General features: G+C 37.9%; 1 protein-coding gene across 1 annotated transcript in view; it reads right to left on the bottom strand.

The window, feature by feature from the left end:
* Positions 1 to 27,207, bottom strand: part of CMYA5 (cardiomyopathy associated 5) — an 89,999-nt gene that overhangs the window by 37,979 nt on the left and 24,813 nt on the right. Inside the window, exons 2-5 of the mRNA XM_042989189.1 lie at positions 8,302 to 18,826; positions 5,060 to 5,155; positions 3,412 to 3,645; positions 1,787 to 1,809 (exon numbers count right to left, since the gene is read on the bottom strand). Of these exons, the coding sequence (XP_042845123.1) occupies positions 1,787 to 1,809; positions 3,412 to 3,645; positions 5,060 to 5,155; positions 8,302 to 18,826 (10,878 nt within the window). The remainder of the gene's footprint in view (positions 1 to 1,786; positions 1,810 to 3,411; positions 3,646 to 5,059; positions 5,156 to 8,301; positions 18,827 to 27,207) is intronic.

The following is a 27,207-nucleotide window of genomic DNA, read 5'->3' as shown; positions in this document are numbered from 1 at the left end:
GTGGCATGCGGCTGTAGCAAAGATTAATCCATTGTCAATTGGACAATGAAATAAAAATTAATTAAAAGGACACACAGATGAACAAGTTCAAGCACAAAACCAAAGAACTGGTATTTAGAATTCAATGGATGCCAATTCATATTAGCAAGTTAACATCCTAACATTAAGAAAAATAAAAATGTACTATAGCATTTTTGAAGGTCAAAGTGTTTGCTATTTTGTATTCACCAAATTTTCATGCCAATCAGCATGTTCAGGGAGTAGATGAAATATCAGTAAGCAAATAATGCATCTACACTGTCCAGTGTATATGAAATGGCACTGTAATATAAAAATCCATATACTTTTAGACAAAATTCAGTAATACTTAGAGAAATGTATACTTTTTTAAAAATAAAGAGAACTGGAAATAAGGTCTGGGTATGAGTTTCCAGACCTACCTGGTGTGCCTGAGACTCCTGTGTGAGGACTGGTAACCATGCAGACCCATCATCCCACCCTGGCTTCTCCTGCAGTGGACCTGGGGTGGGACTCCAGGTGCTTTCCTTTAACAAACCTCACAGGTAATTCAGGCATAACATGTTTATGGCACCACTGCACTGGAGGATGGATTGTTATAAGCCAGAAGTTCTCAACCCTGTCTGCCCATTAGAATCACCTCAGAAGCTTTAAAAATGCCCAGGTCATATCCCAACCCAATTAAATCAGAATCACAAGAGGCACAATTCAAGCGTCAGCACTTTTTAAAGCTCCCTGGGTAATTTGATTTATGGCAGAGCCATTGTAATAAAAACCCTTATTGAATAACGCCAGTACTAACATACAAGTTATTTTCTTAAAACGTATTAGCAATATTCTGTTGCATAGATTGTTTTTAAAGGTAAGCAGGAATCATCTGTGCGGTTTTCATTATCTAAAAAAAAATCAGGTTTCTATGTTTTAATATAACACAAATGCAATTTTTTTTTTATTTTGCTTTATGCTCTTTTGCAATTTGCCATTGAAGTAAACTGAACCAAATTTGCAATTTTAAAAAATGTACATTAAAGGGATAGAAATAATAAGAACATTAGGCTCAACTAGTAGGAAAGTCCTCAGGTCTTGCTTTGTGGCAAAAGGGAAAATGTGTCAGATCAGTATGAGCAGTTCAACATCAGATGCTCCAAAAGATAAACACAGATCTGATGGTACGTGTTTTTATAGACATTTCCTAGTTTCTCGTTGAGTGTTTTGCCTTTTAAAATAATGACAAAAATCCCTTAGATTGAGTGTTAACAGCAGCAACAAAGACAAAACACAATCAAAAGAGGAAGATTCACTTAGATTAGCTGAGAAGAAAGAGAAGATACATGCATGCCTATCGTTTGAAGAGAAACTGAGAGAACATTCCATTAAGATTGCAGAAGTCAAAATTACTCAAAGCAAAAATGAATGATTCTTTCAAATGCTCATATTTAACCAGTAAGTCTAAGTATCTACAAAATGTTCTATATGCAATGACAAGAAAGATGGTCCAGATTAGGCTGAAAATACAGAATACATCTCAAGGAAGCAGTTAAAAATCTACGTTATAATTGTTATTTAACTAAAGCACATGCAATATTCTTTCAAAGCTGTCATTTAGCTTTTAAAAGCACAGTGTCTAAAAGTGAAAATTCAGTAGCTCAGTCAATGTATGTATTTTTTAATTGGCAGCTCATTTTCTAGAAAGCATCAAAATATTAAAAATAAAGCATACAGTCATGCTATTCTCAGTCGCCACTACATTGTGCCATGTTTTATATACCTTTCATTGATTTCCTCAAATGACTTACGAGGTAATAAGAAAGAGGGAGAGAGAAAAAGAGAGAGAGAGAAACTAATTAACAACAAAGTGTAAAACCAACCTAGAGCCTTAAGATTATGCGTGTTCTAAAGGCATTATTTTTTAGCTTTTTATCTTCCCTCCGTCTCTTTCTTTTGGGGGCTATAACCCCCAGCAGCAAGGAAATGAGGGTCAGAAGGGGTAGGGGGATCTGGGCAGGGATGGAGGGGGCTTAATTTCCAGTTCTGCTCTACTCTCTATGATAAGCAAGGCCAGCAACGAATTCTTATGCTGCTCCTCTCTACTCATTAACAAATGGCTTAGCTTCCAGAATAGAATTCTCCAAAGCAAGAAAAAGGACTTCTATTTGTTCAATGTGGGATATATACCTAAAACGCAATCAATAGTTATCTTTGGGTGATACCTTCTCTGTGCTTTTCTGTATTTTCCAAATTTTTAAAAATGGATATGTATTACTTTCATAAGCAGAAAAAAATGCTTTCTTTTTTCCAATTTGTTGTAGAGAGAAAATATTTTTATCAAACAAAGGTAAGGTTCTTAGGGAACACAAAGAACTTTATTAATGTTACATTTCACAAGAGGTGCCTAATTTTAAAAGATTAAAGCTTTGCCTTAAACATAAAGCAACTGAAGGATTTTCATTCTCCTTTGAGGAGGCCATGTCTAACCTACTCAAATTAGTCCTACCTGGAAGTATCTCCATATCAAAAGCTTAACATTATCCCATTTTTCCTTGTTCTATCTCCAGACTTCAATTGAGAGCTGGGAGGACTGGGGAACTTTGAAAGGGAGGTCCCAACTCTTCATAAGATGGTGCTTTCCTCCAATATGACAATTAGGTGTGAGACCATCCTCCAGGAAAACACTACTCCTGGTCAATCCTGGTTCCATGGAGAACCAGGAACTTACTGAATGTTCTAGGGAATTAGGAGAGCAAAGAGCTGCCTCTGTGGTGCAACTTGAGAATCACCCAGGGGAATCTCGGTCCATAAGATACTTGAATTAAGGAATCTGGTCCCCAGGAGGACCCTTGTAAAAACACTGATGTGTTACCTGAAAGAGGTATCACATTATGTCGTCCTTTTGCATGCTGCAAGTGTACTGACATGTTACTCTCAGCCACTGGGTGAGGCTCAGAGGGAATGGTCCCTAGGAGATGTCACTTCAGATTAGGGAGTAGGAGTGGAGAGGACAGGCCCAGGGGCCAGCATGAGGATGCCAGGCACTGGGAGATCAGGCTGGCACCCAAAGGGAAGGCATAGCATGAGTAAGGCTTTCAGGCTGTTTTCCTTCACTCTTAGAAGGTGACCAATCCATGTGACAGAGTGAATGGTTGATGCTGTGACCTGACTTTCATGTATCCTTCAGCTGGATTTGGATGTTAAGACTTTCAGGATTTTCTGGGCCTTTTCCATAAGCATCAGGCATACCTAATAATCTTTAAATGTCAGAATTACATAAACCCCACAGAGAAATATAAATGATACAAGTGATCTTGGGGAATATTGAAAGATGAATTCTAAAAACTAGACTTGGATGCATAGAGCAGGTGGAGGGTGTCTAGGCCTGTTTTAATTGGTGCTTACAGTCAGGAAAACAGTCTCGTCGAGCTCCTCTGCTTCTCTCACGATGCTCTCCAGGGTGTCCTTGGCCGTGTCCATGCTCTGCAGAAAGTGGACCATCTGGTCATGTAAGAACTCCATCTTCTTTTTCTTCACTTCCTCAAAGCTCTGGGCTTTCTCATCATACTGTGCTAAAACTTTCTTCATCATCTCCTCATTCTGTTCTTCTAGCTTTTTCTCATTTTTACTACAGTTTTCCTAAAAAACAAATAAAACAAACAAACAAAAAAACCCACTTTTTAATGAATCACAAAGTGCACGTCTTGCTTCTTTTCTTTTAGGAGAAACACCAGTCTTTTAAAGAACTGAGCTCTGGTGTCTTCATAAGAGAATTTTAGATTATGGGCACAGTCTATGTTTTCAACACATCAAGCCTCTTGGCCACGGTTAGCTTTGCAATAAAATTCACTGTAAGATTATTATCCAGAAGGATTTAGTTAACGAAACAAACAAACAAACAAACAAACAAACAGATATTTGTGTGGAAGGCTTGCCTACTTGCATTTCCACAGGATAAAACTTGAAGATGGCGGCACAGTGAATGAATGAAGATCCCTGACCTTCGTTTAGTGCCATTTTCACCATTCCATGAAAATCCTTGTGTGAGGAAGGGAGAAGCAAGATACTGGACAGGGCACTACATTCACAAGTGCTCTCCAGGGAGGGGGACAGCTTCCACCACAGTAAGAGAAAGTTTATTGCCCATCTGGCAAATCCAGATACCCACTGGATATAGTGGTTCTCACTACGGGGCTAGTGATAAGGTGATCATATAATTTATCGTCTAAAATGGATACTTGGTGGGGGCATTCGAAATAATTAGCGTGTTAACTGTTTAGATCAGTGTTAACTGATCTAAAACGGGAGTTAAGGAGACCCTTCTCAAGCAAACTAGGGTGAGAGTTGCCCTCATGATAGGAAACGTGGGCACCAGCCTTCTGCAGCAGCCCTCTGCCACGTCTGATTGACAAGTGAGGATATCTGGGCCATTTCTGCATATGGATGGAGATAGCCCCCCACCCCTGCCTCCACTGAGGAGGGAACAGGGGCCAACAGCTAGGAGGGCATAAATTCATCCAGATAGTGGTACTATGAGAGACACCCATTTGTCCTGGGCATTGGACATCAAGCATTTCTGCAGAGCTAGCCAATGAAAGACAGGATAGTGGAGCAAGTTAAGAACTCAGATCTGAATTTAAATTTTGACTCTCAACCTACTATGAACGTACTATGACCTTGGGTAATATACTTAACTCTAAGTTTCAGTTCCTTACATAGAAAATGGAAACAAATTAATAACACCTGTTTCATATGGTTATTGTAAGGATTACATTGGATAAAGCATGCAAAGCATTTGCCCTGTCATTGTAAGCACCTAATAAATGTGTACATGTTTTTAAGGACAAGTCGTTTATCCTTGGAAAGGAAGTAGTTTCACTGATTACACACAGATGGAAGACTTTGAGGACCTTCACTTTTAATGGAACAAAACCAACAATGGCAAACCACATATGCATACACAATCCCTAATTCAGATTGTTCTGGCTCAGAATTCTTTCTTTATAATGACATGAACAAACCAGGTCAAAGTAAAAGGGTTATGGTAACTTACCTCAATGGTATTAAAAAAAGATTCTATCTCACTAACAAAGGCTTCAATCCTCAGGGACTTTTCTTGTAAATTATCTAGAAATTCTGCTAATTGGACCTGAAGAAAAAAATTTAGATATGGTTGGTATATGACATTTGAGAAAATAACTTCAACCAGTGAGCTCTAATTTCCTCATAAATTTAGTACATTTGGTAGAGATTTACTATATGACATTCACTAACAAATCAATCTTTAAATTTTCTTTGCTGCTTCATCTAAATTGACTGTAGATAATTCTGTATGATAAACAATTAGGAGGTCTGTGAGTGAGAGCAATAGAAAGTTTATTTTCTCATGCAAGAGGAAGGAGTTCTTGTTGAGTACATAAATTCAAAGCATACTTGTTTTAGTAAACCATGGATTTTAATTTTCTCCTTAGTAAAGCCTCAATTTTTTTTAAATTTGAGTCCGGGGTTGGGGGGATGGGCCAGAGAGAGAGAGATTGAGAGAGAGAGAGAGAGAGAGAGAGAATCTTAAGCAGGCTTCACACTCAGTACCAAGCCTGACTTGGGGCTTATCCTACAATGCTAGGATCATGACTTGAGCCGAAATCAATGGTTGGATACTTAACTGACTGAGCCACCTGGGTGTCCCTAAAGCTTCAATTTTTATACATTGTCTTCTTCAAAGATTGCAGACTTTTTGTTGAACTTGTTCAACTTATCCAAGTAGTCTCCTCACATTTGTGCCAATGGCCTCAGTGTGCCTGGATCACTCTGAGAAGGTGCTCAGAGTGTCACCGGGCCAGGAGCCTAGCATACCAAATAATGGAAACTGTTTACTAAAGAGACCCAAAGGTTGTCATAACCCTTACAGGGTTAAAATACTCAAGAAGTGAAAGCCAACTAGAAAATGTATGGGTCATGGCGGAAGATGGTAGCTGCCTTAGCCATAGTTATAAACCCTGCTATAATCTATCCTGCTAAACTTAATGAATAGCAACATAAATAACAGAGCTGCCTGGTTCACTATCCACAGAATGATGGAGAAATTGCAAGGATGGAAGCCCCTTCTGGATCTGGCTTCTACTTACCTCTATAGCTCTTGCCTCTTTTCCACAAGGCCCAGGCTCCAATCACACAAGCCCCATCTTTCCTTGAACTTTTTCTCACCCGTGTGCCTTTTCGTGTGGTATTTCCTGTCTCTAGAATGTCCTCCGTGCCTTGATTGCTGGAAAAACCTCTATCTTACTGAAGGTTCACTTGGTCTTCACCTTCCCTCACCCTCTCAGTCCTACTCTATCATTTGGCTCACTCCCAAAAGGGTCCTTTTTCAGAACACTGTGCTCCCACAATCCTGACTGATTTCGGGGAGCCGTTAGTCCATCTTCTTTTATTTTTGTTGTCATTCCCAATGATTAGACAGTTTCCAACATGTAATGGGAGGTCAATAAATACTGAGAAAGAAGGAGAGAGTGAATGAAGAAAATAAGTGGCAAAAGATAAGCCACCACAGTGGAGATGTCAGGAAAGGAGAAGCAAGGACCTCGATGATCTATAAAGGCAGTCACCAGTTTCTGACTCATCACAAATGGTCTGTTCACACAAGATGCTAGAGAATTCTCAAGGTATAACTTTAAATTGATTTCTAATTTTTAAAAGTTGTCAACCAACTCTTAATCTTCACAGTTGATTTAATGAAACAAAGCAGGTCTCTCTGGCTTTAGTGAACTAGCTTTCCACTTTTTTTGGTCATACTGTTTAGAGAACATCAGGGGGGAAAAAACTTTAAAATGGTTTTAAAGCAGGAGACATATCCCCTTGCTTTCGAACTTTGTTTTAAATTGACAATATTTAGACAGAATTATTTTTTAATTTCTAAAACTCATAGAGATAAATAAAACATAATTAAGAAAGCTAAAAAAAATCTAGTCTTTCTGCTGACAGTGCCCAGTAGTTGTCAGTTAGCGAAACCAAGTGTCATCACAGAATGGGGCACATTTCACCAGTGCTAATGCATCCAGAGGCCTGAGATTTCTTTTTTTTTTTTAATTGCCCCATCTTCTACCCCCAAATTTTACCAGGTAAAGTTTCAACAAAATTTCACTGTAGAGAAACATAACCTATGTTAGACAATTGAGAAATTTTAATTTTCTGGGGAAAAAAAATGTCAAGATTCTAACATCATTTTTTAAATCAAAATGAGCCTAACAATTATTTAACAGTGACCTGATTGAATAATCATATTGAAAATTGCTGCCATTAGCAAGGCACTGGGCCAAGCAATATGGATATACAGCCAAGAGCATAGCTCTGGCATCAGACAGACCTGGGTACCAATCCTAGTCTGTCTTCCATGACCTTGAGCAAATCACTTAAAACAATTTGCACTCATTTCATTGTCTGAAAATTGGTGATAATGACAGGGTTGTTGTGAGGAGTAGATGATATCTTGTATGCACAGAATTTAACACAGTGCCTGGCACGTAGTCAGTGCTCAATTCTTGTGATGGTCTGCATTTTAAGATCATTCTGGCTAATGTACTGGAGGATGGTTTGGAGAGACAAGGGTAGGGATTCCAGTTAGAAGGCTACTGAAAGTATGTCACAATCTGTAAGACTAAATACTTGACTTCCAATAGTATCTCTGGGGAGAGTATTTATAATTACATGCATTGAGGGTACGTGTTGTGACTAGCTTTTTAATATTGGGAATCTATAGACATAGCCAGAAAGAATGCAAAGGTTTTCCATTATAATATCAATTTTACCATAAGGAGGAAATACAGAGAAAACCAAAATTTAAAACGACCATCTTGAGTTTTTTATAAAACTTGCAGTAATATTGTTCAATGTAATATAAATGTGTATTTTTAAAGAATAATAGTGTAGATAATAGAAAATAAATTGTGTTTTATGCTCAAAAGTACATTTTTCAATTTAAAATCCTTTGGCCCTTTCAGATAATGTTAAGGGCTACTGCCATAAGAGAGGACCCCTCAAAGGCAGTGACCCTGTGTTATTTACACTGGTGTTGCAAGAACCTAGAAAAATGCCTGGCACATAGTGTATACCCAATAAATGTTTGTCAAACTGATCTTAACTAAATGCTTAGGGAAAGAATTCTTAGCTTTCTTTCAGACTATTATGCCTAAATATGAATATATTAAATATTGGTCATTTTTTAAATTGAGAAAATGTTAATTGAAACAAGTTAAGTGTATATGTATTGTCATGTACTTATAAGCTTTAACATCTCTTTACCTTTACAGCACTTATAGCTGTATCAAGTGTTGCAACCTCGTGGTCTTTGTGGGCACCAAACATCTTGTCAACAGCAGAAATCGGGCTTCTGCAAGTGTAACAGTACGTGTCGATCTGGGACTTTTTCAGTTCCTTTTGTTCCTTCTCAGTTGCTAACTCTGATGATAATTGTTCTTGTTCTGTCCTCTCCCTACCCAACTCCTTCTGTTCAGCAGACATACTTTGTTCTACCTCACTCACAAATTCATTTTCACTGATGTGTTCGAAGGATTCCTTTCCTTGAGATAACACATCTTCAGGTGTGGATTCTGAATATAGTTCCTCTGATAAAGTGTCTTGAACAACCATTTCATAATTCAGGGATTCAGAAAATTCATACTCATCCTGAACAGGGCTACGGTGGAGCCTGTCTTCACTTGGCTCAGGCGGGACTGTTACTTTAGATTCTTGCAGTGTTTCTTGAACACAAGCTAGGCCAGACGCAAATTCTTCCTCTGGGAAGGACACCTGTACTGGGACATTCAGACTGACTTCTGGACTTGCATTTTCTGCTTCATTACTCTGACTGTTTGTTTCATCTACTCTCTCCAGGACATGATGGGTGTCTTCAAATGGAATCGCATAGCTTACCTTCTGGGTAACCACTGTGACTTCTTCAGTTACGGGAACTTTTCCATGCATAGCTTCATTGTCAAGAGGCCCCACATAGCCTACTGATTCTCCTTCCCTATACATAGCTTTCTGTTCCTCTTCCAGACTCTTCTCCCCCAAAATAGTTCCAAACCTCCCCCAAATTTCCCCTTCTGCAGCTACTGGTTGGTATGAATCATCCTTACCAACTGCTTTTTCTTCCAGACCTTGGCCTTGGTCCTTTTGAGTTACAGATGTGTCATGGAGAATGTCATCTTTGAGTATATACTTCTCAAAATATATTCCTGTTCCATCATCAGTGTCAGAGTTCCTGCTTGGAAATGATGCCTCAGAATTCACACTGTCACCTTCAGAAGCTGTCTCCCCTTCCTTCTTTTTCTCCCCAACTGCTTCTTCATACAGATCCTTGTATAAAAATGCGAGTGCAGGTGGCTCCTCCAGAAGTTCAGGATTAATGGCTTTAGTGGTGGTAGGAAATATCTGGGTTCGTGACAAAACTCCTTCTTCTGCACCAAATAATGGCATCCCAGGTGACTTTAAGTCCACATCTCTATTTATGCTCTTTGGAACATCTCTGTCAGCTGATTGCTGGATATCCAAATGCTTCCGGGTCTCTGGGTGAGATAATTTGCTGTCGTCCTTTTCCATCCCATAGAAGCTTTCATCTAACTTCAGCAAGTCATATTCATGTTCCAGGGCACTTTCCTCTGAACTTTCTGGGAAAGAGCCAGTATCTTCTGTAACCTGCTTTGAGAGTTCCACTTCAACATTTAATTTCCATGGAGCTTTCTGTTTTTCTGGGTCTGGGGAGATGTTATAATCAATCAATGTATATTTTTCAAAATAATCTTCTTCACTGGGAGCTGCAGGCTGATTAAAGGTGAAATCGTCAGTTTCTGAATAGGTGGGCATCTCCCCTTCTGTGTTAAAAGATGCCTTTTGTTTATTTTCTTGCAGTGATATAACTTGATCAGAATCTTCTAACTTACTCTTTAATGTTTTATGGCAAGAGACTGCCTCACTATTGTCATGAAGAGATATTGTTTTAAATGAAGCCTTCTCTTTCAAATATTCTAATTTATCTTGCATTTGTTCACTTTCTTCCTGATCAACAGAAGAAATAAATGCAGAAGCATGAATATTCAATATCTCGCAGCCTTCAGAAATAATACTGAAGGCACTCTTTTGATCTTCTGAAAGTCCAGCTGGTTTGCTAGTCATTGTAAATTCTTCATCTTTTACATACGTGTCTTCAGGTTCCTTGGAAATTTCTCTAGAAGGAACCATTTTATCAGCATCAATTGATGATGCATCCTTTATAAATCGAGCATAGTTGCTGCTCACTGAAGAGCTTGGTTCATTTACATGGGCATCTTCCACAGCCTCCAAGTGGTGATTTGAAGCAACAACAGATTGTTTAGTCATTTCAGATGTTAGATCTTTAGATGTTTGAATAGTATGGACTGTATGCCTATCTGGAGTCAATTCTGACCATGGCATTTCTTGTTTCTTCACTGTATCGATTTCTGGATAAGTTCTAGAAACAAGTGTTTGTGATTTCACAGATGACAACAAAGATGGTGGGGTTTCTAAGCTCATTGTTTCATCCAAAGGATGATCTAAAATCCTTTCAGATTCTTTAGATGGAGATCCTTGTTTCATACTTTCTTTTGTGATATCTATTGAAACACCTTTTGATGGCTCTGACACTGTAACCTGTTCCTTTTCTTCACTGTGACTTGCCACCTCCCTGCTTGACTTTTCCAATATCAGATTTCCTTCCTTAGGTACAGACTGCTTATCTATTTCTTCATGATAAGAAAGATCCACTGGAAGGAAAGTCTTGGTTTTTTCCACCAAAACTTTACTTTCTTCTTTTGGATGTGGTTGAGTTCCTACTGCCCTTGTTTCTCTGATTTCTGGGTGAGCCTCCAAGAGCACAGTTTCTGATTTTTCAGTAACTGATAGAGTTTTAACTAATGAAAGTGGTTGAGTTTCACCTGAAGAATGACTTAAAGAGATATCTGATTCTTCAGGCATAGACCTGGCTACATTCAAGGAATAAGGTTGAATTTCCTGCCACTTTCTTCCTTCTAAAAATGCTTGTGACTGCTTTTGTTTTTCATCTTTCTCCTCCTCCATAATTGTGTATCTTTCTTTGTGGTCTTCATTTTGAGAGACTTGCTGAAGCACAGCTGTGGCTTTTGATTCTTCCAATTTAATAGGGCTAGATCCACGTGCAATTTGTGCCTTCCCTATTTCATTATCTCTAAATTCTAACGGGGCCATAGTTTCTTGCTTTTCTGCCAGCACCTTCTTTTCTGCCAAGGAATGTGATCTGGTTTCCAAGTTACCTTTCTCCTCAGTTGGGCTAACAGACCTGAGTTTTGTTTCCTCTTCATAAATTTTCAAGGAAGTAGGTTTTTGCATTTCTTTCTTCGGTCTGTCTTCACCCAGATCAATTAAACTGCGTTCAGATTCTTCTACTGGCAAAATTATTGTCTCTGGCTTCTCTGATTCCTTCATGATATTTTTACTTGTGAAGCTAGATGAAGCTGATTTTGGCTGTTGTGGCATCTTATCCACTGCATCAAATGAAAAGCATATTTTTTCTTTTTGATCACTTTTTGGCTCTTCCTTAAGAATAGAAATATTCCATTTAGATGGAGCAGAAATTTCTGGCTTCTGGGCTCTTTTACTATCAGCGATGTTAAGAGGAACAGCATTTTGTGCTTCTTCCACCATGGATTTCTCACCCATGGGAGAATAAGATTGAATTTTAAGACGTTCCTCACCATCAGCAGAAGTAACTACCGAGTTTAAATCCATTTCTTCTGAATACGCTAGGATTTCTTTTTTCCCATAGTCTTCACTAGACACCTCAAGGTTGGATTGGGGCTGTTGTAAAACTTCTACATTTGATAAAAATGTAGTTTTTTCTTTAAAGTCTTGGCTTTCACCAGATTTAACTAAAGTACCTCTGGATTTTTCAGCAGGTTTAAGTTTTGTCTCTGGTAACAGATGATCAGTTGGCGTCTTGGTTGCATTAAAGTCAGCTGGAGCTGCTCCTTCAGACTTCAGTGTCGCAGGCACTGCTTTTTCTACAGATGGACTTGGCTGAGTTTCTAAATCTTTTTCAGCAACTCTGTCATCTGGAGTCCTTGATCCAAAAAACAAACTGGACATCCATGATAAGATTCCTTTCTTTCCCTTCTCCTCAGAAAGGCCTCGCTCAACTGCCTTTGGCTGCTTAGGCAATTTTTGTGTTGCCTCAGATGGCTCTGCAGATTGAGGTTCATTTTCTTGGATCGAAGAGAGGAGTTTTACTGGAGTGGGTGTTTTCACTTCAGGTGCTGGTTTCCCTCTCTCATTAACATCTAAAACCTTTGACTGAATCGTTTTTTCTTTTTCTAATGACTTCTCTCCAGGTAAAGAAGATATACTCCTGTGTGCTTCTTTTTCACTGTCCAATGCAGATTCTGCATCTTCTGCCAGGAAAGGGGCTGCTTTGGAGGGAGAGGGAATATTTTCTGATTTGATCAGTTCCACTGATGGGCCAGACACTCCTTTCTGGAGGATTCTTTCGGAAGGTAGGTTGATTTCTTCCTGGCTGCCTTCTTTGCAAGGCCTGGACAATTCTGCGTTTGCTTTTTCCACTGTCAAACTTTCACTCCCCATGAAAGAAAAGATCTGCTTCCTCTCTGCTTCGTTTCTCTCTACACTTCCAGTTGGAACTAAAGATTTTGGTTTGGGGGCCAGCTTTGTTTCTTCCAAAGAGTAAGTTTTAGTTGATAAGGTCTCTATGTCACCACTGAAGGTACTGAGAGTAGATACTGGCTCTTGTAATGATACAGGAGATACTTCAGTAGAATGTGGCAGAACCTGCTTTTTGGTTTCACATGTGTGGTCTTTACCTGGCACAACAGCCTTAAGCTGTCCTGTCATCAAATCATTACAGCCAGAGGAACCCAGCTGCACAGATCCTGATATTCTTTCTTCATGTTGACTTGCCAGATCCCTTTCTGGCTTTTCTAGTATCCAGCTTTTATCCTTTGGAAAAATAAGGGCCTCTTTCACTTGTGTTTCTTTAACATCTTCAGGCTCATTTGTTGTAAGTGATTTTGATTCTTCCAAAGGCAAATTCTCTTTCAGAAATAAAAACTGTTTAACTCCCAGATCTTGTTTATCTGCAAAAGATGTGCTTATATCAGGTAATTTAACAGCTTGTTCTGAATGAAGTGCTTTTCCTGGCTTCTCTTTTTCTACAAGGAGGTCAGAAGAAACAATCTTAGATGGATCTGTTATACTCTGGGGCACACGGAATGAATTTGGTTGGTCTGTTTGTTCATTTAATTTCGTTTCAACATGTCCTATCACTTGTGTCTTCAAATTTCCTGTTGACAGTAATGGGTTTATTTCCTGTTTTTCTCCCTCTTTAATGTCGGCTGAATGGTTCAATTTCTCTGATGATTGTTTTAAAGAAAAAGAAAGTGGCTGAAGCTCTTTTGGGCTGTCTCCTTCAACTAGAGGGTCCAATGCTTCCTTTGACCCTAAGCTGACCACCTTGGGAGAGAAAGATTTAAGTTCTTGAATCTGTGGTTCCTCCCTAAGGTATGATGAAACCTCTGGAATTTCAGGGTCGACTGTAGGTGACACATGACGTTCCCTGTTTTCTTCTTTTCCTTCTCCTCTGCTCCTAAGTTCAGTGAGGCTCTTTTCTAAGACAGAATCCCCTGTTTCGGTTATGGGAGATTTTATGTGTTTTGTATCTATGGATCCATCTTGCCCACCTAAACTATGAATGACTTCTGACTCAGTGCTCAGTAATTCTGATACTTGGTATGGCTTGTCTTTCTTTTCAGGTTCCAAAGAGAGCTCTGCCAGAACAAGATCTTGTCTTTCTGATGGGAAATTTCCCCGCGCTGTAGAAGATGGCTCTTCTGCCTCTTTGTTCTTATCATCTCCAAGGGTTGGAGTTAAATCTTCTGATGCTAAATTTTCCAGTGCAGGAGAACTTTTCATTTCCTCATTTTTGCATTCTGGGGCTGTCTGTTTGAGTGCAGGTGACATGTTTTGTGAGGAAAAAAGTTTGGTTTCTTTTTCCTTTACCTCACTACCTTCGTTGAGCAAAAGCACATGTTCAGGCCCTGACACCTCTGAGGCAGACAGAGAATTCTTTTTCTCTGGTAAAACCAGTTGTTCAGAGTCCAGGACTGTAGAAAATGAAACACCTTGTTCATTTTCCACCCTCTCTTCTTTAGTTACATCTGAATGTTGACAAGACAATGCTTTTGTTATTGGCAACCCAGGTTTAACTTCTTCAGTTTCTACCTTGGACAAAGAATGCACTGGTACAGAGGATATTCCTGCAGGTGAATCAAGTTTAATTTCTTTCTCTGCTTCTGACCAAGCTGGACGTTCAGATGTAGCCGTTTCAGTAGGAGAAGGACTAATTTTCAGTGCTACCTTTTCTTCTTTAAGAAGTGGATGTTCATCTGTCGACGTCACCAGTGGTGGCAAATCACTTCCTAATTCACTCTTTTCTACTTTTGTTAAGACTGGATGTTCTAGAGGGGTGGTAAAAGAGAAATCTGTTGGGGTTTCTTCTTTTGCTAACTTAGTTAAGCCTGAGTCATGCTTAGTTACAGATGTTGTGGTTAATGAACAACTAGGTTCAATTTCTTTCTTTATTTCTTCCGGAAATTCTGGTGCAGGTGGTTCATGTTCAGTTCCCTTTTGCACTCCTGGTGGAGCTGAATGCAGCACTCTAGATGTATCAGTTATTTTAGAGTCATGTTTCACTTGTGTTTTCAGTGCTGATAAAATCTCAGGTCCAGATAAAGATGTGTCCTTTAGAGGTGAATATGGTTTTATTACTTCAGGTTCATTCTCTGACAACATTCTCTGTTCTAGTTCAGATGTCACAGTTGGAGCTAAATTAGGTTTCACATCCTTCTTTGGCTCATCTACCAAGTCAGGAAGAACTGAATATTTCATCCCAGACCCTAGAACATTTGGAGGCTGAGGCTCCATTTCTTGATCCCGTGATACATGTGCTGTAGCTTCTTGAGAATCAGGCACAATTTCTTCCTTACTTTTAACTTTTAACAAAGCCATCTGTTCATTTTCAGCTTTTGGAGTGAGTGAAGCTTTGAGTTCTTGTTCCTCCTTAAGTGCATGAACTGAATCAGGTGAAGCTGAATATTGAGATGAACACACAACAGGTTTGATGTCTTCCTTTACTGTAAATGATTGTTCAGGTAAAGAAACTGGTCTTGCAGCTACTGATGAAATAGTCTGAATTTCTCCCTTATCCATTTCACTGGTTAAATATGATGGAATCAAGTCCTCAGAGTCAGGTTCTAAAAATGCTCGAGTTATCTGCTCCTGTGCCAAAATGAGATATTCAGATACAGGTCTTGAGATTGTTTGAGCATCTGGCTGAACTTCTGTGATCTCTCTTTTATTTGCTGAAGGTGGCAAACTCGAGTCTTCAGGTGCAGACAGTGAAGGGGAAGGTTTGGCTTGTTGCTTCTGTGATGAACTGAGGTGCTCAGGTACAGGTGTTGCAGCTGTTGGTGCAATGTCTTCCTCACCCGCTTCTGAAAAGCAAGAGTATCCTGAGGCAGATATTGTAGTTACCAGTGAATCATGCTCAAATTCATTTTTCTTTGTTTCTGGGATTCTATATGGTGGAATTGAAACTTGTGATGCTGAGTCTGGAGAGAAAAGTTCAACTTCAGTGTCTTCATCTGACAAAATAGTGTGTTCAGATGGTGATGTTAAACATATTGGAGAATCGCATTCAAATTCTCTTTTCTCTATTTCCTGAGTTGCATAGGGTGAAAATGAGAATTCTGACACAAATGCTGAGTCTGGAGAAAAAGGTCCAATGTCTTCTTGCTCTCCCTCTGAGAAATTCGTGGGTGAGGAGACCCCTTTTAGATTTAAAGGGGATATCCGGATAATTTCTTCCTCCTGTGATTCGGGTGTTGCATATGGTGGTACTGAAACTTCAGAAGTTGAGGTGGAAGAGGGTGTGTATCGCTCAATTTCTACTGTCTCTTCTGATAGGACAACATGTTCAGATGGAGTGGCTGAAAGTGGTGGGGACTGGCATTCAGAAGTCTGCTCAGTTGTGGATGGTAGGAGAGAGTGTTCAGACACAGAGGCCACATCTGGGGAACACAATCCAGTGTCTTCCTTCTTTTCTTCTGACAAAATCATGTGCTCAGAAACACCCTGTGATTTTAATGGGGTCACATCATCAATTATTTTCTTTGGGGATTCCTGCACTGCATTTGACGGAACTGTATATTGGGAAGTCAATGTTGAATCCGGTGTGAAACGCTTATTTCCTAGGTCCTCTTCAGACAGGACTGCCTGTTCCAGTGCAGCAGTTGAAAACAGTGGGGACTGGCATTCAGAAGTTTGCTCGGTTATGGATGGTGGAAGAGAGTGTTCAGATACAGAGGTCACATCTGGGGAATATGGCCCAGTGTCTTCCTTTTCTTCTGACAAAATCATGTGCTCAGAAACAGGTCTTGATTTTAATGGGGACACATCATCAATTATTTTCTTTGGGGATTCCTGCACTGCATTTGATGGAACTGCATATTGGGAAGTCAATGTTGAATCCGGTGTGAAACGCTCACTTCCTAGGTCCTCTTCAGACAGGACCGCCTGTTCCAGTGTAGCAGTTGAAAACAGTGGGGACTGGCATTCAGAAGTCTGCTCAGTTGTGGATGGTGGGAGAGAGTGTTCATATTCAGAGGCCACATCTGGGGAATATGGTGCTGTATCTTCCTTCTCTTCTGATAGAATCACATGCTCAGAAACACCTGTTGATTCTAATGGGGGCTTATGGTCAATTGTTTTCTTCAGTGACTCTTTTGTTGCCTGTGATGGAGTTGAATATTCAGAAGCAGATGTGGAATCTGGTGTGTAATATCCACTTTCTGAAGCCTCTTCTCCAGACAGGACCACATGTTCTGAGATAGCTGCTGAAAACAGTGGGGACTGGCATTCAGAAGTCTTCTCAGTTGTGGATGGTGAGAGAGAGCGTTCAGACGCAGAGGCCAAAGGCTCAAATTCCTCATTCTCCTCTTCTGAAAAAACTGCATGTTCAGATATACCTTTCACAGTGGATGGAGGAACTGGCTCAACTTCTTGCTTCTCTGGTTCATGGTTCAAATCCTGTGGGACTGAATATTCTGATACAAAAGCAGAATCAGTAGAAACAGACTCATTTTCCTCTCTTTCTTCCTCAGATGAAGCAACATATTCAGGTGTTGATGTTTTCAGTGATGGTAAAGTGATCTCCTCTTCTTTCCGCTCCACTTCAGGGGCCAAATATGATGGGAAGGGCTTCTCAGAAATAGATGGACTTTCTGGGTATTCAAGTTCTATGATCTCTTCTTCCACTAAATTAGAATCTTCAGACTCAGGGGTAGTAGCTATTGGTAGAGAAGTTTCTATTTCTTTCTTTGATTCCTCTAATACTGGAGGTTCAGAAAGAGAAATGGATGGCTCAGGCACATTTTCTTCCTCCACTCCTTTGACATCAAGATGAGGAGGGCTCCATTTTTCAGAGACCGGTTCTGCCCTTTCTGTTGAAGTCAGGTCCACCCCTTCTGTCTCTGGGCCAAAATCCTCCTGGATGGATGCTGCCAGACCTGGTAAACCTGTTACCCGAGAAACCTTTTCTGCCTCCAATGAAATGGAATGGTCAGCAGAATACACATCTTCCTTCTTTACCTCATCCACTGAAGGTGGTGAGACTGAAGAGTCATGCTCTGATGTCACAATTTCTCGTGAATCAGGCTCAAATTCTTCCTTTGCTCTTCCCAGGAACCCAGTTGTAGATGTATCAGGTGTAAGAGGGGAAGACTCCATTTCACGGAGTTTTGTTTCATCGCCTGGTTGTTGTGGCACTAACTGTGGAGGGCTGAGCTGTGTTTCTTGTTCTGCTGTGTCATTACTTGCATAAGAGGAAACTGTGTGCTTGGTGGCAGATGTGACCTTTAGGGGAGAATCAACGTAAATTTTCTTTTCATCTTCATGACTGAATGAGGAGGTCGAGGACTCTGATCTTTTGGAGAGTACACCTCTCCAGGGTGAAGCAAGCCCTTTTACTTTATCATCTTCTATGCTTGGGGCTACTAATTTGCCTGTTTTGGAAACTAAGTTAGAATCACGATTGCTCAAATCTGGCTCTAGACTAATGGATGCATCTTTCCCCCTCCTATAATGTATTTCTTTAATTACATAACCCTTTGGCAATGTCCCATAAAATTGTAGAGGAATTAATTCTTCTTTAACAGAATTAAACATCTTAATTTTATATTGTACTGTTCCTATGTAAACTGGCCTTAACACTAAGGGCTTGTGTTCTTTGTATATTGCCCCAGTAATAGGAGGTGTGTTTGAGGTGGTCTTCTTTTTTCTTATTTTATCATGAACGCCACTAGATGACTTCTCTTTCTGACTGTTTAGTACCTGGCTTTCTGAAATTAAAAGATTATCTTTTGTATTTGCTGGAACATCCTGAGATTCAAAAGAATTTCTCTTTTTGTTGCCTTTACGACGCAATGATGGTGAGCCACGCTTTGACCTAGGTGTTCTTTTCCGAACCTTTTTAACTTCATCCACAATAAAGGAAACATTCCCTGGAGAAGAATTCATAGTTGACCCTTCCAGACTACATACACCAGAAGTCTGACTTTCTTCCGAGGCCCAAGGAGTAGAAGACCTGCTTGAATTGGTCTCCCAGGTTATTCCACTATCTTCCCGTTGAACTGTCACCATGGAAAAGGAGGGGTCATTTATGATACACTTCTGCTTGGTCTTGCCCTCTTCATCCTGGTCTGATAATCTAAAGTAAGTAATAATACTATTAATAATCACATGTATATTAATAATAAATAATATTAATTACATATAGAAATAAGTAAATATCCTATTCTTACTAGGTGGATGGGCTAATGTGAAATTAAAGCATACAGATAAGTATTGCCATCTGTATCAAAAATAAGGAGGTATACAAAATAAAATTTAAAACTCTAAGTCAGAATATGAAATATAATAACACATTTTAGGCTGGAATGATTCAGTTCACCACCTACCCTTACCAGGATTGCCCCCCTGACCTCCTGTGGCTTACCCAGTCACTCAGGCTCACTCTTTGGGCGCAAGGACCTTCAAAATGGCACTTGCATCTGTGTCCTTTCTGTCAGTACTACAACCACCCTGACCTTTATCATGTCATCCCTAGATTATTTCATTAGCTTCCTAACTGGTCAGCTGGTATAATGTTTACCTCTTACCCTCCCCATCCTCACCCTACCCTACTCCTCTTTCCACACCAACTTCACCAAAAATTTTCATCATCACACTGCTTGCTCAAAAAATATCAGTAGAGGGGGACCTGGGTGGCTCAGTCAATTAAGTGTCCAACTCTTGATTTCAGCTCAGGTCATGATCTCACACTTTGTGGATTCAAGCCCCACGTTGGGCTCTGCAATGATCATGCGGAGCCTGCTTGGATTCTCTCTCTCTCTCCCTCTCTCCGCCTGTGCTTGCTCTCTCGCGCCCTCTCTCTCTGTCTCTCAACTCTCTCTCTCTCTCTCTCTCTAAAAATAAATAAATAAACTTTAAAAATATCAGTAAATTCCTCATTCCTCAGTAAATTTTTTTCTACCTGTAGAAAAAAAATTCAAAATACTTAACTCTTTGATCCCTAGCTGACATTATTTCCAAGTACCAACTGTTACCTTATTCATACCTGGTACATTTCTGTATTAACTATATAATTTCCTGTCCAGTTAATATATTGTGTGGACTCTGAGTATGAGCCATACAGGGAAAATATAGAGATATCCTAAAAAAACAGCCTGTGGGCGGCACTTTCCTCATCTGTGAGCCAGGGATCATAATAGAACCTACCTTTCGGGGCTGCTGTGAGGATTAAATTAGTTAATACACACGAAATGCTCAGGAAAGGTGCCTGGCATATAGTTAGTGCTCACTAAACACTATCTGTAATTAAGGCTCCTACATAATCATTGGACTAGAGACCTAGGGAGCCTTGGCAAGGTCATTTTCAACTGCTACAGGTGTTTGAAAAGGTGATCTCTTTGGACTGCTCTCATGTGCCTTCAAGACACAACTGGCTTTGGCTGTCCCTTCAATTGCCATTGGGCCCCTATCTCAGAGTCTGCAGTACTTTTCTCTGAAATTTTCTTATACCTTTTCCTTTCTGGTGCTCATGTTGTTCCTCCACTTAAATTCTCATCCCCCACCTCACTCTACCTTTTCTGCACACCTAAATTCTATCTCCTCTTCAAGGCTTATTTTAAAAAACTCCAGTGTTACTATTCCTGATCAATTCAGCAATCCTGTTTGCCAATACTTCATAAACATTAAGTTCAAGATCAAAACTCCAAGGGTTATATCCTTCTAGGAATATGGCTATAACTTGAGATAAACACAAACTACTGACTGACATATGCCTTTCTACAACAATAAAAACAAAACCAAAAACCTTTCTATACAAAAAGCCACTAGGTACAAGTATTAAATTGAGTCGCTTTTTGAAAACATACACAGTTAGAATTTAGGTCCCTTACTAATAATTTTTAATCATCAGTCACTGCTTATGTCAGTGGTTCTTAACTCTGGATATATTTGAGAGTTACCTGTAGGAAGTTTTTTTAAAAATACTGATGCCATCCTATACCCCTCCCGGCAGAGACTCTGATTTGACTTTACTAGGTTAGGGTCTCAGTTTTTCTGTGTTTTTAGGTTTTAAAAGCTTCCAAGTGACACCAGTCTAAAGCAGAATTAAAAACCACCAGCCTACACAATCCTAACTATGAAATTTAAATAGTACACGCCTTTCTCACTTACTTTGAACACTTCCTAATTTGTTAGGTGAGGCTGAGGGCCAAGACCATGAATTGTTGCAGTTACATTCTACCCCCCTTTCTTAAACCTCAGAGTTTCCCCAACAGTCTGCAGCAAAGGGTGTATGGACCGCTGAGATCCTGATTTCCCTAACTCTCATCACAGCTAGGCAGAACCCCTGCCCTGCTGGTCTTCAACAGAAAGAAGATTCATCCATTCATCCATTCATCCCAGTGCACTATAAGTAATTTCACTCCCTATATATGCCATGAGTGCAAAGGGCTGGAAAGCAGTGGGAAGAACTACTTTCTCCATTTCCTTGGCAACTCTTCTCTCACTTATTTGCTTTGGTATAAAACCACTGAACTTAATTAGGAATTAACACTCTATCTTGGTTTTGGATTGAATCTTATTTTAAAATGTTTTTTTTTTCAGGCTATTTACATACCTAATTAAAGTTATTCCTCAGAATTTTCAATTCCTTCTACCCCTTCTCCCTTTAGCTTTAAGAGAAGCAGGATGAAATTAAAAATTAAGGTTATGACATGCATCTGAGAAGTCAGCATTTTGAGACCCCATGACTATAGTAGTATTATAAAACCAATTATAAATTCAATTTAGAGTTAATTATTGATTGTAAATTTAATGTACTCAACCGGAGAAATTTTCATTACTAGCGAGGATGAGTTCATGGGTGCTTAGCAGAATACCCAAATGGTGATCCTAAGAAGACAGAGCCCTACTGAGGTGAGTTCATTCATTCATTCATTCATTCATTCATTTCTCACTTAACAAACTTTCGTTGGGTTTAAATACTAGGAATACAAATATAAAGACACAGAATCTTCTCTCAAGAAATTAAAAATCTAATAGGGAGACAGAACTAAACATGTTAACACAGTGTGATTAGTATTATTCTAGAAGACATGCAAGATACAATGACAATATAAAGAAGAGAAGACTTTACAAAGGAAAGATACTTGAGTTGGATTTTGAAGAATAAATAGGAGTTTGCCAAATGGATGAGGAGTGGAGGTGGTGTGAGGATGGAGAGGTTATTCCAGGAAAATGTCACAGAATATGCAAAATGTACATATGAATAAATCAGCCTGGCTCACTGAAAAACCCAAAGTATTTTGGGATGTCTGGATTTTTGGAGAGAAGCAAAGGAATAGAAGAATGACAGAGCCAACAGGAATCAGAGAATGACTATATTAGCATGTGTAAAGCCAAAGCCCAAGTATTCACATTACACTCAGTCTAAAAAAATAATTTCCCTTAATAGAAGATAAATGGTCCGCATAGAGTTCAGAAATATATTTCTTGTTCAGGAACACAAGTGTTCTCATCTATGCAAAAATGTATACATCATCTTCTCATAGTTAATGGATATTGGCTATGAACATCATCTCATTCATTCTCCTCTGATTCTCACAAAGTTCTCATTACTACTTGGCTTCCCATGTAGAAGACCGACACATCTCGATGACCTGTGTATGTAGCTCACTTACTTGTTACATTGAGCAAGGAGAAGGTTTACCAGGTCTGAGTTAGATCAAGAAAAATATACTTGAGGCCAGAGCTGAGTGCCACAGTCTCCTCCTTCCTTTTGATAAGCTTTATCTGATTAAGGAAGTTTCCTTCTATTCCCATTTGTTAAGAGGTTTTTTTAAACAATGAATGAATGTTACATTTTAGTAAACAATTTTTTATACAGCTATGGAGATGACCATATCTTTTATTCTGTTAATGTAATGAATTATAATGATTGATTTCCAGATGTCAAGCCAACCTTGAATTCCTGAAATGATGACATGTGTTTGTGATGTATTATACTTTTTAAATAATATTGGATTTTGTTTACTAATACTTTGTTTAGGAATTTTATTCCTGTGTTCATGAATAAGTGACCTGTAATCTCTTTTCTTACAATGTGCTTGTCAGGTTTTCATATCAAGATTGTGCTGCCTCAAAAAACAAATTAGGAAATGTTCTCTCTTTCAGTATTCTCTGGAAGAATTTGTGGAAGATGGTATTATTTCTCCCTTGAGCATTTGGTAGAATTTATTGGTGAAGTCATCAGGACCTGAAGTCTTCTTTGTGGTAAGGTTTTTAATTAATAATTTATTTAATAGTTTGTGTCTACCTGGAATTTCTGTTTATTTTTGTGTCCATTTTAGTAGGTTGTATTTTTCTAAGAATTGGCCTATGAACCTAAATTTTAAAAAGTCATTGGAGTTAAATTATTCATAACAGGGCATCTGGATGGCTGAGTCAGTTAAGTGTCTTGCCTTTGGGGCTCAGGTCATGATCTCACAGTTCGTGAGTTAGAGCACCACGTCGTGCTCTGTGCTGTCAGTGCAGAGCCTGCTTGGGATTCACTCTTTCCTTCTCTCTGCACCCCTCTTCTCTCTCTCTCTCTCTCTCAAGAATAGATAAATAAACCTTAAAAAATAAAAAAATAAAATGTTATCCATTTTTTTTCATTATTGATATTGGTTATTTCTATCTTCTCTCTTTTTTTTTTTCTTTATAAGAACAGCCAGAGGTTATTACTTAGTAATCTTTTTAAATAAAGTTTGGCTTTATTGATGTTTCCTATCTCATAACTGTCTGCTTTTTATTATTTCCTTTCTTTAACTTTTTTTTCTAATGTATTAACTGAAGGCTGTGTATTTCTCTTTCAAAAAAGGTTTTGATGTATCACATAAAAGATTGTATATATATTTTCATTATTATTAATCTCAAAATATTTTTGAATTTCCACTGTGATTTCTAATCTGACACAGTGATTATTTTAAAATATATTTCTCAATTTCAAAATACAGGGGGATTTCCTAGTTATTTTCTTGTTAGTGCTTTCTTTGCATTGCAGCCAAAGAATTTATTTTATATTAAGTTACACTTTAAAATTTGTTAAGAATTGTTTTATGGATATTTGGCCAAATTTTGGGGGTGGTTTTGTTTTTAATATTTGTGTGTTCTTGAAAAATGCATGTGTCCTGCAGTCTTTCAGCAACATTTTATATAGGTCCAGTAAGTATGACTTATTCATTGTCTTATTCAAATTTTTTATCTTTAGTGATGTTTTGTCTGTTTTTTTCTATTAGCTACTGAGAGAGATCTATTAAAATTTTATAATTATGAATTTGTCTCTCTTTGTAGTTTATCAATATCTGATTTATATACTTAAAGCTATGTTATTAGATACAAATAAATTTAGAATAGTTATATCTTTCTGGAAATAGTAACTTTGAATCATAATGAAATGTTCCCTTTATCTGTAAATGATGATTTTTGCCTGGGGATGCTGTGATACTAATATAGTTGTACTTAGATATTAATAAAACTATACCAGCTTGGTTTTGATTAATTTTTACATGGTATATCTTTTTGCATTTTTACTTTTAGCCTTCCTATATCCTTATATTTTAGATGTGTCTCTTACCAGTAGCTCAAAGATTTTTTTTAAATAAACTCTGACAATTTAAATGCAGCACTTAGTTCATTTAAACTTACTATAATTACCAACATAATTATCATATATTTGGGGTTAAGTCTTCTTTGTTTTTCTATTTGTACTACCTAGTCAATGTCCCTTTTTCTCTCCTTTCTTGCCTTATTTTCCTTTGAATATTTATTATTATTCCATTTTCCCTCTCTATCAGCTTGGCAGTTACATTTTACTATTCTTTTAGTGATTACCCTAGAGATTATAACATGCATCCTTGACTCATTAACGCCTAACACAAATTGGTATTTGTTTTTTCCAAAACAACACAAAGACTATAAACCAATTGAATTTCAATTTACATGCTATTGTAATTATATTTTAATTCTATAAATGTTTTTAAATCCTGTGTACATAACTTTACTATTATTTTAATTTGTTCAAGTTTATTTATTTGAGTGAGAGAGAGCACAAGCAGGGAAGGGGCAGAGAAAAGGAGAGAAAGAATCCCAAGCAGGCTCTGTGCCATTAGCACAGAGCCAGATGCAGGCCTCAAACTCACAAACTGTGAGATCATGACCTGAGGCGAGATCAAGAGTCAGATGTTCAACCAACTGTGCCACCCAGGAGCCCCTGCTTTATTATTATTTTAAAAGGTCGGTATTCATTTAGATTTACCTAGATACTGAATCTTTTTATTGTGTTTCATTCCTTTCTGCACCCCAAAATTCCATCTGGAATTACTTTCCTCCTCCCTGAAGAATTCCATTTAATATTTCCTTTAGTGTGAATCTGCTGGTGATAAATTCTCTTTATTCTTTTTTTTTTTTTTTTTTTTTTTAAGTCTTTTACACTTCCATTCTTGAAGAATATTTTTTTAGGGCATAAAATTCTAGATTGAAAGGTATTTTCTCTCAATACTTTAAAAATAGCTTTCCACTGTCTTCTATCTTCCATTGTTTCATTGATAAATCAACTGTTAATGTAACTGCTTTTCTGAAGGTATTCTCGAGTACTTCTCCCTATCATCACTCTGCTATTTTTAGGATCTTGTTGTTGTCTTTAGTTTTCAGAAGTTTTACTATCTTGTGCTTAGGAATCTTATCCTGCTTGGAGTTTTTATGGCTTCTTGAATCTGTATATTGATGTCTTTCACCATTTTTGAGAAATTCTTAGCCATATTCTGTTCAAATATTACTTCTGTCCCTTGTCTCTCCTTTTTCTAATATTCCAATTTTTCATATATTACAATTTTTCATTGTGTCTTACCTGTGCTTCATTTGAATGTTTCTTTTACTCTATCGTTCAGTACATTCATTCTGTCTTCAGCTATGTCTAAACTGCTACTAAAAGCATCAAATATTTCATTGTTATTGTATTTTTCACTTCTAGGGTTTCCATTCTTTTGTTTACAGTCCTCTGACAAAGTTCTCAATCTTGTCTTTTATTTCCATGTCCACCTCTCCCTATAAATAAGTTAAGCATTACATAAGCATCACCCTCCCCCAGGAGCCCTTGTCTTCCTATAGCAGTCCAGCCAATGCCCTGAATAAGTAAGAATTTCTGTGGGATAAGTACTTGAAGGATTTGTGTATTCTGCTACTTCTCCATCTCTTTAAATTTTTCCCAATAAACCCTAATTTATATTTTCATTGTGTGACATACTAACCCCTTTGTATAGTGAGGAGGGGATATGATACCCCTTGAATTGTGTTTTGGTATGCTTGCTGGTAATATTCTCATATCTTGTTGTTAAATTGATGTATTTTCTAAATTTATTTTGTGTGTGTAAGTTGTATTAGTATAAATCAGTTCTCAAGAGCTAAATTTTATTAAATGTGCTGGAAAAATCTAACTTCTAAAGTTCCAAAATGAAGGATAAAATTCTGGAATATGACCATATCAAAAAAATTCTTGTGTTCACAATTTAGCAGTGATCCCCCTCCTTAGATATACCCTGTCTCTTCATTTCTATACTTTAGCTGAAAGAGAGACTAATAACTTATTGAAAATTAAATTATTGAATGGAAAGAGCCTTGTGGTTTTATAACATTTTTCATTTTACAAGTGAGAAAAACCAAAGAAAGGAAATACACATATATCCAAATTGAAAATTTTAAAGAGGAAAATGGCTAACCATTGAAGTAGAACTAACAAAATAATGATTTCCCTTATTCCATTATCATCTTTGTTTTAATTGGTGCTTTTATTTTTACTTAAAGACAAAAGAACTATACTTCTAAAGAAGTGAAACCGGTCCTCAAACTTTTTACCTGAAGGCTAAGATTTATAACTATTATATTTTGTTTTTATCAAGCTGAAGATTAATTTCTAGGAACTAGCAGTACCTTCTTCTGACCAACAACTAAAGTGACATTCCTTATGGGAATATAATTATGAGAAATATCTCAGATTTTCATAATGACTTATTCCACTCTCAAGGAATCACAGTGCACTAATAATGTTTCAAACAAAGAAAGGTAATGGATAGGATTTTTTCCCTACTATACTTGTCAGAGCACATTAAGTATCAACTGTTATAACATAGTAACAAATTCACATGTGATCTTGCTTATATTGCAAACTCTTAAAAACATGTTTTTGAAGTATAAAATATCAAGCAGGCTTATAATATTCTAATACAAATTGTTAGTATTTTATATGGGCCTTAAAAAAAGACACGTAGAACATACTCACTAATGCTACAATTAATATTTTCACCAAAAATTAATTGAATACCCATTTCCTTAGCAGAAAAGTAATCACATGCATTGTTGAACAAAAGTAACATAAAATAGCTTAGGTTAAGAGGAACTTATAAGCTATATGGCAGTTAAGAAAAAAAATGTATGAAACCATGAATGAAAAAATTATTATACAGGTTTATCATGCCCTAATCT

This window comes from Panthera tigris, chromosome A1 (genome assembly GCF_018350195.1).
Source record: "Panthera tigris isolate Pti1 chromosome A1, P.tigris_Pti1_mat1.1, whole genome shotgun sequence".
Classification (NCBI taxonomy): Eukaryota; Metazoa; Chordata; class Mammalia; order Carnivora; family Felidae; genus Panthera; species Panthera tigris.
The sequence above is the reverse complement of the archived record's forward strand: the minus strand, read 5'-3'. Positions and strand labels throughout refer to the sequence as shown.